This window comes from Bacillus rossius, chromosome 2 (genome assembly GCF_032445375.1).
Source record: "Bacillus rossius redtenbacheri isolate Brsri chromosome 2, Brsri_v3, whole genome shotgun sequence".
NCBI classification, from domain to species: domain Eukaryota; kingdom Metazoa; phylum Arthropoda; class Insecta; order Phasmatodea; family Bacillidae; genus Bacillus; species Bacillus rossius.
Window position 1 is genome coordinate 22,178,124 of NC_086331.1, and position 21,078 is coordinate 22,199,201.

A 21,078-nucleotide genomic window follows, 5' to 3' on the forward strand; every position below is an offset into this window, starting at 1 on the left:
ACACTCAGAAATGTCATTATACGGCTATAGGAAAAAAACACACAAAGCAACCTAAAAATGTTTCCAAAAAATAATGTCCTGCAGCCATGCAATGAATAACATCCTGTAAACTGCTTATAGAAGGAACCACTAATTGTTGATACTTATCTGAGCAAAAAATTATGAAATAGAAGATAATATTTTTTTTTTTTAATATTTTTGACAAATATTAAAAACCTTCTTACCAAGTTAAAAATATTATTGGTGTTATATTAAACAACAATTCATAAATATACTAAGGTCAAAATATTTACCTCATAAATAATGTAAAATAGCAGAAAAAATTGTGTGGTTCATAAGAGAGAACACTTCTATCGTTAAAATACTGAGCTTACAAGAACAGTTAGTTTCCTTAGTGCATTATTAGGGATACAAGTTATAATATAAAATGGAAGTAATGAAACATCTTTCCAAGCATAACATTTTCACAGGTAGGCATATGCCAACATTTAAAATATAGTTCATAAATGAAATTATCAGTATGGAACAGAAGCAGCTATAAAATAAAAAAGATCTATATATGAAAAAGCAAGCATAAATATAATAAGTGATTTTAAGCATTAAATGAAAAATTCAAGTGTTTTGTAATATGCATGGGATTGATTATACATTAATACATAAAAAAGAACACAGGTTTGCATAAACATGAAAGTCATCCATGTCAATCAACATAACCCATCAGATGTAACTTAACTATCCTTAAACTAAAATAGAGACCTTTTTACATTCTATGTGTGGCCCGGCTAAGCACACAGAGAAACGTAAAAAAAAAATGACAAACAATGTTTTTTTGGAATTTTTTATTACGATGGTTGCGTTCGACGTTATTTGGAAATAAAAGAGTTTATTAAATTACCTTTGTTTATTTCTTTCCAATAAAAAAAATGTTTTTTCTCATTGTTACATGGCATCAGTACACAATTTTACAAATGAATTTAGTTCGAAAGCTTTGTTACTTGCACAGTCAAAGTCGGGCCGATGCCGAAGCCTAGGGCCTAAATTTCTAATTAAATTGTCCGAAAATAAAGAATTTACGTTAAAAAAAATGCGGCCTGGCCCCAGCCCCTAGGCGTAAAGTTGTCCCTTAGTTACTTTACATAATATTGCGTGAGTTGCCGACAACGTAACCGAGTTCGGCGACGATCGAGCGACAAGTGGCTTGGTCGACGAGACTACCTTCCCTTTTAAAGGTGAAGACAAGGGAAGCAACCCCGTGGGCCAACTGACCAATCAGAGTACAGAATTAAGAAACATGACCATATAAGGAAATTCGGACGGGTGCATCACTCCACGCCAGGGCTCGCCCTGATTGGCTGGCTAGTGGTAGCCTCTACAGAACCTTCCCGACGGTCGCTACAGCTGTGCGTCCATGTGACGCGTAAATCCCAAACACACATTTACAAGGTGAAAAATAACTTTCTGGCGCCAGTTTGTCGCGCCTGTTCGCTCTTCCTTCTGTACCTCCCAGACTATTCTCGGAATATTACACTAGCAATATCCAATAGAATTTAAAATTACCCAACAAATTTAAATACAATGTTCAAAATTTAGTAATCAAAGTTGAAATTCATACTGTATTAGAAATTTTGGTTTAAAAATTATGTCCTGTAAAATTATAGTCTACACTGCTTTAAAAAAAAAAATTACTGAAATTAATTATCAAATATCAAAATTAATTATTATGAACTGGAGTTAACCCACAAATTAATAATTAAGTATCTCAAGAAAATAAGTATTTTAAGGCTTTCCATGAAATTTAACCAAAGTAATTAATAACAATTCTTAACAGATCTGAACCATTATACTTATCCACATATAAAAAAATTATTATCTTTCATATCAAAGTTATTCTTAATCAATATTCTTATGACCCAAAATATATATATATATAACAAATCCTCATTGTGCAATGTTACAACCTAGATGGTAAAAAAGGGGGTTGTCTGTAAAGTCGGTTTACGGACAATAATTTTACGTGATAACGTCATAAAAAAACATTGATGAAAAATTGCATACTTTTTAATTGTCAAATATTATTTACAGTTTTTGCAAATTTAATTTAAATAATTTGTTTAAAAATAATTACGAACAATTAGCTAAAAAGCCCGCCTTAACCTGTTTGATATTATAGAAGATTTTCTCGCACAATGGTTGGCCGGTTCTTGCACGCTCGGCTCAGGCGGAACGTGGCAATGAGTCATGCTTTTTCGTGCGTGCAGCCGGCGTTTTTTTTAAAACATTTTCAAGACATGTGATAATGTATGTTTCCCTTGAACACAATAGAAAAAAATATCTGTTACAGTGTATGCTTCAGGCAGCAGACGCTATCCACTAAGAATGGCAATAAGTGGAACTGGATTCCCTTCCTAAATGACCAACGAGCAGTTCCCAACTAGCCTGAAAAAAGAGAGGGGACTGGTAGGGATGGAAAAAAGAACAGCAGGGTGTTTTCACTGTCACAAATAAATTAAATTTTATAGTATCATCAACACATTGTCATTCAGGATGAAAGAAGGATGAAAGGACGAGACAGAGCAGCAACAGAATGCACTGAGAGCGAAAACAGGAGCACCACAAAGCAAAACCTCCCCAACACTACACCAGGGTTTGAACCTGATGGTAACCACACGTGGTTTGAATTGGTGAGAGGTGAGTGATCTGACCACTGAAACCCTTCACAAGTATGCCCAAAAAGGTTGAAATGAACCATCACCTGATGATCAAGAACCCTAAGTGATCACAGCTACAGAGACTGGAGCTGGGTGCAGGTGGAAGAGCTAAAGAACGATAGTGGTGAGATGAATGGGAGCACATAGAGAAAATTACCATGCCATGGAAGTACTAAGTCATGGCAAATAACTTGTTTGATGCATGCTGCACGTAGAGATTGTACACTCATTACCGGGCGATGTCTTTACATGGCGTTGCCAGCAGTTCGTGTTAAACAGTAACACAAACTGTGCTCTCTCTCTCTAACGGCTGGTAGCTCGAAAAACTTGTTCGACCGAAGTTTCACTATGAACATGTAGCAGCAAAAAAAACTTTTGGATTCACAAGCTACTATCCCTCGATCTTACTTCCCAATCTTGAATTGAAAAGAAACTATAATATGATTAATGGATTAATTACTAATTATTATGTAGAGTATTCTTTTAAAACAGACTTTTAAAAGCTTGTTTATGTTTTATATTCAGCACACAATGTATTTTGTGAGAATTGTTTGCTTTTCTTGTGTATTTTTGCATTCTTGTCAATTTCATTTTCAAAATATTAATAAACTTTGATTAAGCATAAAGTTTGATGATCAATGTTTTGTAAGAAACAAAAAATAATTTGATTTTAAAATTAATTACTAGTGCTTAACATAAGCAAGATCCAAAGTTTTATTTTAGAGTTCCAAACCTAAAAAAATCATTTATTTATTTTATAGTACTATTTTCAATATGTTTTTAAATCATAAACTAGGAATTTTAAAGGCCACATACAGTAACTTTCCCATGACCCAGATCTCTGAAACCTAACTAAAAGAAAAATAATATGCCTAAAATGGGTGTTTATAGAGCTTTTTATATAATGGCCAAACATTACTTTGGTAATAATATGTTTCAGACTAAGTAACCTCAAAACAAATGTCAAGTACATAAAAACAATTTTTAGTTATACACAATATTACTTTTATGATTACATGATAGTTTTTAAATTGCCAGAATCTTAAAAATTAGTACTATGGTAGTAAATAATGACGAAATGTCAAAGCTATATCTACTTAAGTTAGCAAATACTTATTGGATCTTATATGGCAGTAAATAAGTATAAAAATTTATATTTTTTTTTAGCTGTATCTATTTCAGGTTGCAAATACTACTTGGATCTCTGCCAGATTTTGAAACACTAAAAATGTATTTCCAATCATAACTGAAGTCAATCTCAGGTCATGCAGTGATCTTGAATTGGCAAAAAAGTTTTGTTTGTCAATAGAAGAACACAATATCAAGGCACAACTAAAACACTAATGGTAAAACTGATCATAACAACTTTAAATTTCTGTGGTATCTTGGACTTTGACACGGTAAAAATGTTGCCTAAACTTAACTGCAAGTCAATATTCTACACAAGCTAGTGGAACAATCACTTGTTGATTACGTACCTGACGAAGTAAATGACTGAAAAAATCAAATAAAGCATACAAAAGACACCTAAAACAGCAACAGCTGAAACTGCTGCCACAAAATATTCTTCGGGCGTAATGCTTGGCCTCACAAAAAATGTCAAAGATTTGTTCCGAGAGGGAGCGGACGTATTGATGGCAGGCGTCAGACTCGTGTATGAGCCAGAACAATCATAGTCATCCGCTTTTACCACAAACACTATGTAGAATCCATTAGGAAATAACTTTTTCTGCAATAAAAAAAAACATTAAAAGTCACAAATATAAATATTAAATAACCTTGCTTATAAATATCTAAAAAAAATTACCACACAAGAAATACGTAGCAAGGAAAAATATTACAAACTCCAAATTAATGCATTATATACTTATATTAGGAAACTCACGCTAAAAATTATTCAAACATGGGAGTTAACCCAGAAAATGCAAATTTCCTCTGGTTTGCACAAGTTAGAGATGTAATATAGTTATGTTATGAATTTTGACTAGAAATTGTTTCCCTGAAATTTCTTACTTGGTTTTGTACACATACACACATGATTGGAATTAACTTACAATTTTTTTGTATAAAGTTTTTACTGCATTCCATATGAAATCAACCAGAGACCTTAACCTCTACACCTTAGATTTCCATGTTTTTTTGTATATTGGTAATATCAACTAAATACATTATAAATCTATTTTTTCTAAAAAAGAATTTTGAGTAGTTTTTTTTGTATAAATTTTTGAAAATTGCAAAAATAGCCAATTTTAGCAATGTTTTGGATCACTCAACTACTTGTAGGTTTCCAACTAATGGTGCTAGAAGGCTGTTTGACAGCTCATTTTAAAGGTCGTTGAATGGGCTTCAATTTGATGTGTAACATGACCAACTTTGGAAAAAAGAATAAATTTTATTTGTTTTTCAAAATATTTAATATTGAATTTCTAAAAAACACCATTTTCAATTTTTTTTTATAAAAAAGTATGTTATTCCTACATATATTGGTTAGATTTGTGCCAAATTTCAAGGTGGAGAATCAATGGGATCATGAGTAAATAAAAATGAGAAGTTTAGTAGATGCTTAAGGGGGCGTGGTAGATAAATAAATGCTTTAAGCGTCAGTTGGACGTTATTGGTTTTTGGAAGACAACATTGAAAAACTGCAAAACAACAATCCTACATAATGTTATTTGCCAACTTTATTAGCAGACGTCCTAAAAAGACAATTCTCGAGCGTTGTTTCTTCCGCAGCAATTAAATATTCGAAATTACCAAGGCAGAAGTTTTGGCTTCAAGTAATCTTCAGTTTTTAATTAATGCATTTAGCTCTGGTTTAGATACCATGCCGCCTTAAGAAATAGTTGCAGCAAGGAAGAGTAGCATAATATTACATAAAATTTTGACTTAGTAAAGTATACAAATTTTATTTTTATAGATTAAAAATTTTTTACAAATTATAAAACACGGATAACAAATCTTACCTTACATTCATCCAGTGTTCTTTGATTAAACATTTGATCAATATGATAATACAAAGCACGTGATCTTGCTGAACAGATGTAGCCTAAGTTCAAAGCACATGATCTTGCTGAAAGGATGTAGCCTAAGTTATAACTGACAAAACATGTTACTGTGAAATACGATAACTTTTGGTGGCTTGCATGTATATTGGCAAAAAATAATGAGAATAATGAAGTTAAAGTCAGTTTTTTACATCCCAAAGGACCTGCTGCTTCCTTTTTTTTATCCAACACCAAGAGCCGATATACTAGACATTAGAACTGAAGATCTTCTTAAAAAGGTTGAACCTGTACAGCAACTGGGAGAACTTTTACACTCACTAAAGAAGAGATTGTAGAGACATCACACCTGCTTGAAAGAAGTATGCCACAACCTAAGTGAAAACTGTAAATAATTAAATATATACTGAACAGATTTTTTTCATGAGCAATTATATGTTTTGTCAGTTATAACTTAAGCTACATCCTTTCAGCAAGATCATGTGCTTTGAACTTAGGCTACATCTGTTCAGCAAGATCACGTGCTTTGTATTATCATATTGATCAAATGTTTAATCAAATAACACTGGATGAATGTAAGGTAAGATTTGTTATCCATGTTTTATAATTTGAAAAAAAAATTTTAGTCTATAACAATAAAATTTGAATAATTTACTAAGTCAAAATTTTATGTAAAATTATGCTACTCTTCCTTGCTGCAACTATTTCTTAAGGCGGCATGGTATCTAAACCAGAGCTAAATGCATTAATTAAAAACTGAAGATTACTTGAAGCCAAAACTTCTGCCTTGGTAATTACGACCATTTAATTGCTGCGGAAGAAACAACGCTCGGGAATTGTCTTTTTAGGACGCCTGCTAATAAAGTTGGCAAATAACATTATGTAGGATTGTTGTTTTGCAGTTTTTCAATGTTGTCTTCCAAAAACCAATAACATCCAACTGACGCTTAAAGCATTTATTTATCTACCATGCCCCCAAGCATCTACTAAACTTCTCATTTTTATTTACTCATGATCCCATTGATTCTCCACCTTGAAATTTGGCACAAATCTAACCAATATATGTAGGAATAACATACTTTTTTATAAAAAAAAATTGAAAATGGTGTTTTTTAGAAATTCAATATTAAATATTTGAAAAACAAATAAAATTTATTCTTTTTTCCAAAGTTGGTCATGTTACACATCAAATTGAAGCCCATTCAACGACCTTTAAAATGAGCTGTCAAACAGCCTTCTAGCACCATTAGTTGGAAACCTACAAGTATTTGAGTGATCCAAAACATTGCTAAAATTGGCTATTTTTGCAATTTTCAAAAATTTATACAAATAAAACTACTCAAAATTTTTTTTTAGAAAAAATAGATTTATAATGTATTTAGTTGATATTACCAATATACAAAAAATCATATAAATCTGAAACATGAAGTTTCTAAATTAATTTTTCTTTGGTTGATTTGATATGGAATGACTCATTACTGTTAGTGTAATGTAATGATTTTTATCTTTGACATCTATGCATAAACATGTATATTTATTTTAAGAAACCTTCCCAATTAAATTAGTACATTCACAATTTATAGAGATGAGTCCATTAACATAGCACAGCAATATTCTATTGTTGTTTAATATATGTATGTATAGGGGAGAGAGAGGAGCACATTAAGACAACAGGGATACATATTTTGATTGGTTTCTTTGTGGGTTTCTTTGTTTGTGCAGTTGGTAATAATATTCTTTACATTGTGTAAATGTTTTCTACCATTACATATTATTTATTTATTTGCATTTGTGACATGCCCATCGACAGCTATGAGGTTTTCATTGCTCACTGGGAGGGCTCCTGCCCGTCCTGGTAACGAGTCTGTTAGCGCTAACAAGTCAGGGATGTAACTGTAAGGCTCTCTCCTAGGGGCGGAAATGAGTTCGCGTTTCATGATGTCAAGTTTTAGACTGACTGGGCGGGCACCGGCCCCCAAGGTATCTATTTCGTTTAAGTTCACGGTGATAAGTGTTGAGATGTGAAATGGCAAATCTAATCTACAATGAGAACAGGGACTTGGAGGCCCCAGAACATACGAGGAGTTCCAGTTCATGTTAAGTTTAAATTTTTATCCAAGACTCAGTCAATAGTAACTTCATAATTAAGTACCCTCTTTTATAGCATAATTGTTGCACGCACATAATCACCACACCAATATTTAAGGGCGTCAAAATTTAGATAAAAAAACCTCTCGTGTAAACGTTGCATGATGTTTTTGGTCCCGCTATTAGATTCCAAGCGCTTTGTGTAGGAATTTTTTTCCATATAAAACTATGTATTTTAAAGTAGAAATTTAATATTTTTTCTGACGTTACTACTTACTTATTTAATTAATGAAAATACGAAGTTATCTGATGTGTAAATTTTCTTTTAAAGATGTTTTTAAACATTATAACCTTTATCTGCTCATCTGCATTGCCGCGGTGTACCGCTTATAAAAATGTAGCCAGCGCTAGTTGGCATCATTCATGTTTGGTTATGTTGCTTCCCGTACAGAGCGTGCAAACATAGTCGAATATTGATATCTCGCCGATTGCATGCAACGCGCGCTCTCTGTCGAGTGCCATGTTAACTACATTTGTTAGCCCGCACTCTTTCGTGGTATGTACTCCGGTGATAGTTATGCGTTAATTCAGGCTCGCGTTCGGGTGGCAGATTTTGTTTTTCTATTTAAAGTTGAAGAAAGGTTTTTGTTGCATGACTTATTAATTTAAATTGTTTGGCTTGCTCTTGTATACTTCACTTTTTAAATAAACTTAATTTCCATTAATGAGTTTTGTTTTTATGAATAACTTTACCTAACAAAAAAATTTTTTCCCACATAAATGTCGCACCCCTACTTTTCAAACTTGATTTTAGTATAAAATGTGCGACGATCATGCAATAAAATACTGTATTTAGTTTTCTCACTAAGCAAATAGTTTAGCAATGTCTACTTTACTGGGGAGGAAACTATGAGGTGCCCTCAGAAATAATAGTAGTCATGTCTTAAATCCTCTCGCAGCTCTACCTTAATAATGATTTAATTCTTTTTGTTTATGTGTTACATCATTTTTCCCTCAAAGAAAGTTACCATCTGCTCTTGTGTATCAGGTTGTTGTTTTATTGTTTGATATTAAACTACTCCCTTACAATTATAATTCAAAACCACTTTGTTACATTTGGTAACGTTTGTTTAGGTCTTTCATCAAGAAATATGTTTTATGTGTGTAGAGAATTATTGTGATTTAAATTGGTAAATGGATTCCTTAAGTATTATTAGTGACATATAACTTTCGGCATATTACTTGTAAGCTATATCATTACATGTTTTTAAAATGATAAAACATTTTTGCCAAACATAACCTCATATCTTTAGTGAAAAATTATTTTTGTAGTGAGCATAATGATGTCCTAATGTGTCCCATTGCTGCATAGGGTACATGGTAGGTTAACTACAACTTTTTCTTTGTTTGTTTCAGGAGTAAAAATGGTTAGAAAGTATAAAGAAAAAACTGACAGAGCTTTTCTATATGAAAAGAGTACGGCTGATGCAGTTACTGCTACAGCAGCATTCAACTAGACGAAATCAACACTAGAAAACAGACTGGAAAAAAAAACAATTCGAGCAAGAATTAGACACGGAGACTGGAGAGATTAAACTGGAATACATTGTGAGGAGGATAATGATGAATATATGTTCAAATGGGAATTCCAGTCAAAATACACAACACAGCAGGTGTTTACATGAGAGCAAGAAAAAAATTATTTATAAATATTTGTTAATAAAAAAAATTAACTATTGGTTGACATATGAACAAGCGTAAAAACTGGCATATGAATATGCTAAGAAACTATGCAGGAAATTTCCTGACTGCTGGGAAAGGGAGGGAAAGGCTGGTAAAGACTGGATGCTATCGTTCATGGGAAGATTTCCTTTAACACTAAGGAAGCCAGAACATGCAAGTATGAACAGGACTACTGGCTTTGATAAAACTAATGTTGGGCCGTGTTCTTTGACCACTACCAATCAGCACTGGAAAAATACAAAATTCCACCAGAACAAATTTACAATTTAGATGAAACCTCTGTCATAACAGTTCAGCAAGCCCTAAAAATAATAACTGGAACAGGAATGAAACAAGTAGGACAAACTGTATCATCGGAACAAGGAGAACTTATCACATTTCTGTGACATTATAAATGCAACTGGGAATACTATCCCCCTGTATTCATTTTTCCTAGACCAAAGTATAAATCAATTTTATTGAGAGATGCCCCAAGTGGTAGCCTAGGTTTAGCAAATAAATCAGGGTCAGGTTGGCTGACATCAGCCTTATTTTTGGAAGTTGTAAAGCACAGTCAACACTTCACCAAATGTACTATAGATGAGCGTATATTAATTCTGTTGGACAGTCACAAAAGCCATACAAATCTAGAAACCATACTTTCCCTGCAGGGAGAATGGAATTATTTTTGTCACTTTCTGTCCTCACTGCACACATCGGCTACAACCACTTGATGTACATGTGTCTAAGTATGAACCATTTAAAACATCAAACATGGAAGGAAACCAGGAAAATCAAGGATTCTAACTGAAACTCCTGAAAAAGAAAGAACTGAAAATGAAGCATAAGAATGAACTAAAAAGAGAAAGAAAATTTTTTTCAGGAAACCAAAAAATGTCCAAAGTGCAGAAAAAATAAGTTCTGTGGTTACAATAAGACTTGGGTGATTCATGTAGTATTCACAGCATTACTTTTGAAGAATAATCAGATGCTGTTAGAGAATTTGACAATGATGCTTCAGATGAAGAATTCATGGAACAAGTGACCGTTCCACTGATTGATCCTTCTACTGGAATATTCAATATTAACGAGGGAGATTATTTGTTAGTGAAATAATGTACAAAAATGTCTGTAAAATTTTATGTTGGTGAGGTTGAAAAAGTTATTGATAGGCAATATCAAGTGGATTTTTTGTGAAAAAAGGGTAGTGGATTTGTCTATCCCATTGTAGTAGATAAAGACTTAATCAGTATCGAACAGAAAGAACTGAAATTGCAGAAACCAAAATAAATCAACACTATAGCATGTGCTAATTCAATCAAAAAGTTCCATTTCAAATTGCATTCTATAATATTTTGTGAAGCCCAAGTGACATTGTTAAAAACAATTTTATCATCAATTATGCCATAATTTTTTATAAAGTTATGCAAAGCTCTATACAAATGTCATGATTCTCAAAATTTTCCACTTTTTTTAGTATTTTTAAATAATAATTTTTTTAGATCAGTTATTGCCTTTGCAAGTCTTTTTGTCAAAATAAATGTGATCATTATTATTTTTTTTTTTTGGTGCATCGAAGAATAAATATTAGACTATGTAGCCCAATAAGTATTTATTATTTTTCACTTTTCTGTGTCTTACTTATACCCTGTCCACATGCGCCCCATAGTGTGCCCCACATCAGAACATTTACAGTACGTGGGGAAACATGTATTTGTGCCTTCAATTAAAATATTTCAACCCATATATTTATCCAAATTTGTATTCCCATATCCATGGAATGTTATCCTACAATATTGCGTAATTTCAATACGTAGTGTCGATTTCATTACAGTAAATGCTCCAACTGTTCAAATGTGCCCCTTTCTCCCCTACATCATCTTATTTTGTAACAATAAGCAAATACATTAATAAATTTGCTCAGTATAAAGTATAATATATAAATATTTCAATTAAAAAGGGCAGATAATAAGAAAATTTTGTGCTTACAAGATACATACAACTAATTACAATCCTTGAATCCCTGATAACCTAGCCACTGGATAGAGTTAATATTAGGAAAACCTAACCATTATAAAGTAAATTAGTAAAAGGTTATAGATTCCAAGAACATAACAATGGCACAACATCAATACCTACAATAAATTGAGAAAGTATGAGCAAGAAGTACCTACAATAAATTGAGAATGTATGAGCAAAAAGTACATGAGGAATTCAGGTAACTAATAAACAATTGAATTTTACTCACTGTAAGTGTGATTCCACCTTGTTTGGTTACAGTCTGCCAGTATCCTTCAAACTCAACGTTGTGTTCAAGGTCAAAAACTGGGCACTGGGAACAAAGGCCCTACAGTTAAACTTAAAGCTGTATGATTATCATTTAACTACAAGCAGCCCTCTACTTAAGTACTCCCGAATTTCTTACAGACTCCCACTTTCGTGCATGAATTATTGCCACCCATACAAGAGTCCTTGGTGGCAATAATCTCTAACGCATCACACATGATTCAAGTCCACCTCTCGTATGAATCTTAATTTATGAGCAGTAAGCTGGTATCAAAGTTTTACTTTAGTGGCTATTAAAACCTTGGAAATTCCATTTCTTTAAGCTTAACAAATGTACAATAAAAACATGACCACTGTCTTCACGACATAATCAACTTTTGTTTGACCAACTGAGAAACAATCTGTGCACATTTGACTTACATGCATATCTGAACACATTTTGTACCAATATAAAAATATTGGACTGCCTTTACACATTAAGAGTATAGTGCAACCACTATTGAAATGCAATGTTATTTTATTCTAGAGGACTTCGCAAGGTCCAAAAATGTCAAACAATTATAATGTGGTTAGCTAATTTAAAACCAAAACTATTTCCTCTGAATTTCTTAAATTACATACAAATTAAAAAAGCTTACAAGACACAATTCTACAAAACATATCTTTTAAATCAGCACTAAACAAAGATGCCTAGTGGGAAATTTCTTGTGATGTCATCACAAATTAGGGATTTTTGTTCAGAAGATGTTATGCCAGATATATTGAAACATGTTAAGCCATTCACTGAGCCAAAAATATCTCCAATTTTTCCCTGGTCAACACATACAAAATTCTCTTTAAATGTAGGTACATTGAAATTGCTTTGCTTACTATGAGAATCCACCAAAGGTAAACAAGATATAAAGATGTTATACACTTTACCATGAAACACAAATTATTAGCCTAGGTTGTATTTCCACTCTATGCAAATTTCCATTGGCCAGTTGGGTTTCCTTGACGTACTCCTGTTTCCCTACCAAACACACTCCATCACTACACCATATCTCATTTCACATCATTCACTCCTTAATTTATAAATCCCACCCAACAATTGCATTAAAAGACTGATACATGCTTATAAATTCTGAATATTACAGCATACTCCAGCATACAATATATTTTAATATTTATGTAATGAATATATTATTAAAATGATTAGTTCTCTAAATCAACTCATATAATGAAGAGAATGCATCAGAAAGCAACCACATATTTTATTGCTGTCTACTCATTTCTACAATTATAAACATATCTTTCTACACATACATTACCACTGAATAAATTGAAAAGTCTAACTTACACTAATATTCTGTATTGAAACAGTTGTACACAGATCATCATTGGAATGAACCTGCAACAAAACTGTGTCTGCACTTTTACTGCCAAATTTGAAAGCAAAGTACCGTGGCTCTGCAGGCGATACAGTTATAGTGCGTTCCTCATACAACCTGCAACACAAATAAACATTGCGTCATTAGTAGATAAAAAGAGCACTGTATGAAGTTGATTGAGGTTTAAAGAAAAATTCTAGGAGCCCTGCTGAACAGTATTTTGAAATCTAAATAACATAGCCATTGGCTATGGCATAGCCATTAGCAGACTTGTATTCATGTACCGAGGAATGTCATAAACTTAACAAAACCTATTTCAGTGGTCGCCAATTTAAAACACTTCACTTTTTTTAAAATCTAAATTGGATAACTTATTTTGCTGACACTTAGTCAACCATGCTTATTCATTTCCAGTTTACAGGCAGCATCACTTTTCAAGCATTGCACACTATAAATGTTAAAGCCATGGCCCACCGAGAAACAAAATTATGTCTAATAAAAACAACTCAGTCTCATTATTGCACTTACGAAAATTAAATTTTAATATTTCTTTTTGCAAAAATAGCAAATTTAAACAATTTGTACACATATTTATATCTTTAATTCTTTAAATAGAATTATAATTATTTACTATAAAAAAGGTAATTCATAATGAATAAATGTTTTTAGGCTATTTAACACTTACCAATCAATGTTTCAATTCAGGTGTGTTTAGAAACATGAGTTTCACTGTATATTTTTTTATAAAAGTAATTTGTTTTTAAATGGAAATAAGAAAATTGAAATGAAAATAATAGAAAAATTCTACAGTCAATTCTCTACCAACAGAAAGGAATCAAACCCAAACCAAAAAGTTGGCAGAAGCGTAATTTAAGCCACTCTTGCAGTGTGCACGTCTACATTACTAGTATTCCTTGCAGAGCTAGGCCTACAACTAATGATGCTTCACTCAGCTAATACAAAAAATGACCCAGTATTTAAGAGCAATTTTTAAAAATTTAAACTAACATCGCTAAGTAGATCTATGTTCCAAATAAAGTAGTTTCAAAAATAGTCATCTGTTGGCATTAACTAAACATAGCTTATATATTATCAGGATCAACATACTCTATCCTTTATCAGAACATGAAATAGAGTGAGGTGACACAGCGATAACACTAGACTCTGAGGTCTAGAGACCCAGGTTCAAAATCCCATGCCGGCCACCCTGATTCCCTAAATCACCCCAGGGGCAAATGCTGGGATGGTTTCCTTCTGTAGGCCACTGCCAATTCGTTCCTAAGTGTTCCTGACTCGCATTGTTTGCTTTACAGTCTCTAATGACCTCATCAATGAAATGCAAAGCTCAACTTTAAGAAAAGTTTTCCTGACTAGGTCACCTGTCATACCTATCATTGCTGACTTCTTCGTTAAGATGAATCACCATAAAATAATTTTAAAACCCATTTAAAATGCATTGAAATATTTGTGGTAAATGAAAAAAAAAAAAAAAAAAAAGGTACGAAAAACTTGACACCAGTGAAAGACACTTTTTAAGTACGAACTTTGATTATACTGTTAAAAAAAAAACCTTAGTAATAATACTTGTCGATTATACAATGTTATAGGCCTAGTAACTTACATCGTGAATGGCCTGTTAGTTTTTTTAGTCATATTGTTACCACTCATCACCTCCGTCTAGCTCAAATTAGACGATGAGTGGAATATACAGGTTACAGGTCACGAAGAAATTAGAAATTTATACACAAAGTTTGATGTATTACCTGTTTTATTTATTTATGTAAAAATCACACCATATTCCGTACAACAGAGCACGCAAAAAAAAAACTAAACTGTATGTCCAAAAAAGACTAAAACACGAGACATCACCCGGCCACGGCTGCTCGGCCCGCCGCCCGAACATCTACCGCTCGGCCCGGTGCTCGGACAATGACTGAATTTTACAGCCTTCCTTCCCTTTGTGCGGGCAGTGTCCTGGGCTCGCTGACGTAATTTTCAGCCAATCACGGCGCATGGCAACAGAGGCTCAACGAAACGCTTACTTTTGTTCCCACGACGCAGTGATTTTGTCTCTTCCTCACACTCCCGTGACCGTGATTCACACGCCTAGCGTGTGAAACAAAGCTTCGGTCGTGGAAAAAACGAAGGAGAACTACGTCTGCATGTCTTCCCACACAAAGAGGCCAGCAAAAAAAAAATACTAGAAAAATAAATTTATGAATTTTGAAAAAAAAAAAAAAAACCAATAAACCCGGTGAATTATGTTCGCAATAACTTCAAAAAGGAAAAACTTTTACATCTAATCTGAAATTTGACAAAAAAATTTATAACAAATTATTATTACAGGATTGCATGAGGAAGGCTATAATCTGGGTTGTTACATTATGTGTGTACACATAAGGATTCCTGACCTGTATCAAGTGTGCTGGACTCACAAATAGTTGAGTCAATAATGCCATAAAGGTTATATATATATATATATATATATATATATATATATATATATATATATATATATATATATATATATATATATCAACATTCTTTATTCTGTATTGTATTGTAGAGGTGCAATACCAATACTGAAAATCTCATTCAAGATGTTATACGTTATACCTGCGGTAATGTGATTTCTTCATAAATTTGCATGACTAGTTTTGATTACTTTGTTTGAATTATGGTCTGATCACATCAAGTAAACTCAATTTTGGACCAGCTAGAAACTTTTTGTGTATCCCTTGGTGGCATTTAAGTTAAATTCACTTGTTCAAATGAAACAGTTTGAATACTTCAGAAGAAGTACAACATGGTGATGAAATATATTTCACTATATAGAAAAATTAATTTTTAATAAATATTAAATGTGAAAACTTTTTTTATTATTAAAATATATAAATGGTTCAAATCCTTCTGATATTCCAAAGTTTTCCCTGACATTTGCAGGTTTCACGTGTTTTCCAAGCCTGCATGACCCCTGGCTTTTGTTTCAGTTATATTGATCAGATCTTCTAATGTATTTGTTTAGTAAGTCGCCTGAGTGTTAAACTTACAGTGTTGTGAAGAAATAACATTGCATATCTATTTTGAATTAACAGTAAATGGTAGTAAACACATAATTTTTCACTGGCATATAAACTACTGAAAAACTCATTAAAACAGGCTAAAATAGCTATAAATTATTATAAATATAAATAACATACTTCACCACAAAGTAAGTCTCCTGAGTAACTAGTAATGAAACATTCACATTTTCTGGGCTCGCTGTCGACAAAGAGACAAACAGTTGTGAATTGTCCTTGAACAAATAATTTTCATCTGGACATACTGTGCGAGAAGTTGATCTGGAAAAAAAAATTATTTTAGCTGAAATCACAAGTAGTACAGTGTGTCTCTAAAGTTCGCTAGGGGTTTGGAAAATGTATCGTGAGAGAACTACATGCTACATGCTGTTTGAAGAAAATTTAAGTAAAACTCTAAATGTGTTTTTGCAACAGATGGCATGAGTTGCAGTCTTATTCGTCTAAGTCAATTTTTTTGTGAAATGGCAACTATTCTAGAATGTGCATATTGTGTGGCGTGACTTTTCGAAACAAAATCAGTCTCTCAGACTCAATGAAATCACAGAAAACAGTAAATGAGCAATCTCCTAGTGACTATGTGTTAAAAGACTGGCCAACTATTTTTTCTAGAAACTGGTAGCATCCATGATCGCAAAAGAAGTGGCCGACCGGATGTTGATGATGGATGTGTCGAAAAAATCTGCTAGATATTTACACAAAGTTTTACAAAATTCACACACAGAGCTTTGTAAGAACTGGCAATTCCCCACATTTTGGTACACAGAGTTTTGCATAAGAATTAAAAGTTCAGTTAATGCAACAACTTAAGCCTGGTGACCACATCTCTCGTCAACAATTTGCAACAAAAACGCATTAAAATTTTTGAAAAGTTCTTGAAAAAAAATAATTTTCACAGATGATGCAACATTTCATTTATCGGACAAAGTCCACAGGCATAATGTAAGCATGTGAGGCATCGAAAACCCACATGTGATTAGGGAGCACATGCGAGATTGTCCGAAAGTGAATGTGCGATGTGGTTAGTGGACCCTTCTTTTTTCTCAAGGGAGACAGTGAATATGAATAATTATCTAGACATTCAGCATTTTCAGCCTAACATCATACAGCAACAAGACGGTGCCCCTCCCCACTAGGGTCTGGAGGTATCCACACTTTCAGGAAGATGGATAAGCAGACCTTGCCTCCATGTTCGTCTGACATCACACCTCTGGATTTTTTCTTGTTGGGTTAAGTCAAGAGCAATGTGTTCAAAGTTCTGATCAATGGATTAGATACACTAAAGACACGTATCTTGACTATTTCAGCAGACATACTCCACAGAACATGACAAGAGCTAGAATATTGTCTGGACAGTCTCCGTGCTACCATGGGTATTCACATTGCAGTCTACTAAACTAGTAAAAAACTTCCAGAGTTTTACTTCGGGTCATTCCACACCAAATGATTATTAGCTTAGCAGATAAAAATTAAAAGTTTGAATTATTTTATCACCTTTGGTTTTAGAGTTAAAAATTATTAAAAAATTTAAAAACTCCAAATTGTAGGAATGTTTTGATATATTTAAAAGCATGTAACTCTAAAACTGTTTGTTCTAGAAACCTCAAATTTGTACTATTCTCTTTAGCATTCTCTTTGACATATAACTTCAGTATCATATCACTTTATATTTTTTCCAAAACACCTCTTTTGTTAGCTGTGTATAAAGTTTCATGATGGTATTCTAAAGGTATCATATAGAAATTATTTTTTATGTAAATTAATGCACATGGAAATTCTGTTATTTCGTTACTTGTTAGCCTAAATAAAAATTAATCTTTTAAACAACACTCGATTTTATTTAAACATATAATTCAACTTACTTTACACTCACGGAACAGTTTTTTTCTTCTTCTTTTGGTACTTCAAATTAGTAACGGTGAGTTCTCTTCTTTGCCAAAACTTCTGCCATCTTATCTGCTGGAACTTGGTAGGTTCTACCTGTTGCTGTGGTTGGATGTAATTTGCACAAAATATAGTTTATTGGCAGTGCTAAGGTATTTGCTCTCCTAGGATATGTGAATGATGGCGATGGTCCTTTTGGGTGAAGAAAGGAAACTTGAACTTCTTTTTCAACATCATCTTTTGAGTCAACATGTGCCAACCACCACTCTTTATCATAAGCACAAGCGACAAAACCCACAATTTCTTCAAATGGAATGTCTTCATCATCAGAGCTGATCTGTACCCTATGTTTCTGAATCATCAGAAAATGAGTAAATTTTGGTTTTGACCCTATTTAGATCTAGAGGCATGGAATTTCTGGTTTCTAAGGACAGCTACAGCTTTTTCAAACCTTGGTTTTAGAATCTTTTCTTCATTTATATTCTCTTCATTGGTTACATAAAAAAGTGTAATGGATGGAAAATTTTTACACCCCACTGAAAAAGCTGAAAGGGTGTTAGAATTTGGTTTTTTAATGGATTTTGGAGGTTGGCTTTGGCAGCAAGCCTTTTTACCGTACCTCCAAATCCTTCCCATGTTATGTAGCATAAAAGTGCCACTCAGCCTCAAGTCCATCAAAGTCCTCTTTGTGATATCAAAGATTAAAAAAATTCTTACGATTTTTGTCCTGTGCAGTTGAACCATCTGAAAAATAGTACAGCTTTTTCAAATTTGGCAAATAATTTCTCAGAAATAGGATTAACTTTTTCTAGAAAGCATGAACAATGACAGTATTGTGTGCTGGGCAGTCTAATATAAATACAAAACTCTGGTGAACTAGCTCTTGTTTTCGTGTTTCTTGATTGCATTCCTTGAAATATACTACAAAAAGGTGCACAGTAACTATATAATTGTTTAAATTAAACCCTTGAGCCTTGTCTTGTAGAACAAACGAATAACTTTCGGCAAAATCCAGTTACTACAACTTCACTTTCTTCCAACAAAGATTTTTTTTTCAGAGAAAAAAATTGATTGTTGTTTAGCATCAAAGTAATGTTTTTTTAAGGTTACTCAATTGATTGCGAAATTCTTGAACAAACTCATCAAATGGTTTAGTAAATGTTTCAAAATTGCATTGGTTAACAGTCATCCATTGTTTGTAAGTGATGTTGTCAATCATTTCCTCCTCAAAAAACCTGGTTAACGCTCCTATAAATTCCTCAATATCAGGACAATAGTCACATTCATTTAGGAAACACGACTGTAATGGTGGATTGCACATAACTTTAGCAATAAATTCCTTGTAACTCGATAGAGGACTTTCAGAGCCAGGAAGTGTCAATTTATTTAACCTACCTCCTGAAAACATGAGTTTTATATTCTGGTGTCCAGTGCAAACACAGACAGAATGAGTGCCACTGGCACCAGCAATAATGCAGTTCTTGGGCCTCAGTTTTGCAAACTTTTAAAAGCCCATTTTAAATAAGGGAATTTTGATTTGAAAATATTGCAAATTTCACGCAAATTTCCCAAAATCAACCCTTTTGAACATGGATTGGCTTATTTTCAGTGCCCTTTACCCATGGAGACATAATCTTTTTTTCCAGGCATTTGCCTACATACTTCGTCGTCATTAGAAAATTCAGTAACCAACACACCTGTTTTGCGAGGTAGAGTTTTCCCAGGTTTTGGATCAGATGTCGATAACACTCCCTTTTCTTCAACAAGTTTTTTTGCTTTCCTCGCCATATGGTTACTAATACCAAATTCACGTTCCATTCTTGCACAAGACCAACTGATTGGTAAATTTGTTAAAATCTGAAGTTTTTCACTCTTGCTTGCTGTTGCAAATTTTTCTTTTAGCTGATTAAGAATTTCTGTCTGCTAGTTGTCTGGTGGATTCTTGTTATCCTCTTCTATGTTGCCAGCTTGGAAAAAAGTTTCATTAAATCTTAATTTAATTTTGTCAAGTTTTTCTTTGCAGTATTTAATTGACTTATATTTTATTTTAATAACAGGCAATTCTCCCATTGATGTTAATTAGGCATTTAAAAATCTATACACCAGCCCCTCGAAGTAACGCTGTTTGATTAGCGCTGTTTTGAAGTAACGACTCCAATTAATTAGGGCATGATTTGAAGTAGCGCGGTCATATATTCGAAGTAGCGCTCTTTCTCGTCCACATAATTTATTTTATTTTCATACGTGCACAATGTAACAAATAAAATGCAACAAATTAAAAATAAGACGGCACTTGTGTAACATAAACATTATGACGAATCAAAAAAAGATATTACATTTTTATGTAATAGTTATTCGCTTCCCTCGCATATTTTTAAAGCCTAATTATAATTGCACAGTAAATAATATTTCGTAAATACATTTTCCGACGCCTACGTGTGTGTTTAGCTAATGTTTATACATACTACGCCGTCTTGCAACTCAGTAGCAGCTCTAGTGGGAAATGCCGGAAGCTTTCGAGGCTAGTTCACATCTTGCATGACAGGCTGCGCTCGTTTTATACCCTTATTGACGCTATTGTTTTAAGATAGCATTTTGTTAATAGAAAATGTAAAATTTATTCTTATCTATTCTTAAACATTCAAACAGAGCTTATATGTTAAAAATACTATTATTTTTAACTAAAAAAGGTTATGTATACATGTGCTTCGTAAGGAAATATGAGGTAGGTAGGCTATGTACAGTTCAATTACGCCGCCTGTGATTTAAATATAGTATTTTTTTTTTAGGTTATTTGAACTTTAAATGCAATTTATACATTTATATTTTTCTTAAATTGTATTTAGATGTGTTAACAGTATGTAAATACGTATATTTAAACGAAATAAATGTCATATAAGGAATAGTAAACAAACGGATTTCAGTGGCTGGAGGACCAATT

General features: G+C 33.0%; 1 protein-coding gene across 1 annotated transcript in view; it reads right to left on the reverse strand.

The window, feature by feature from the left end:
- LOC134529166 (SID1 transmembrane family member 1-like) overlaps positions 1-21,078 on the reverse strand; it is a 93,197-nt gene that overhangs the window by 55,847 nt on the left and 16,272 nt on the right. The window contains exons 3-6 of the mRNA XM_063362987.1: positions 16,377-16,517; positions 13,146-13,293; positions 11,769-11,852; positions 4,187-4,437 (exon numbers count right to left, since the gene is read on the reverse strand). Of these exons, the coding sequence (XP_063219057.1) occupies positions 4,187-4,437; positions 11,769-11,852; positions 13,146-13,293; positions 16,377-16,517 (624 nt within the window). The remainder of the gene's footprint in view (positions 1-4,186; positions 4,438-11,768; positions 11,853-13,145; positions 13,294-16,376; positions 16,518-21,078) is intronic.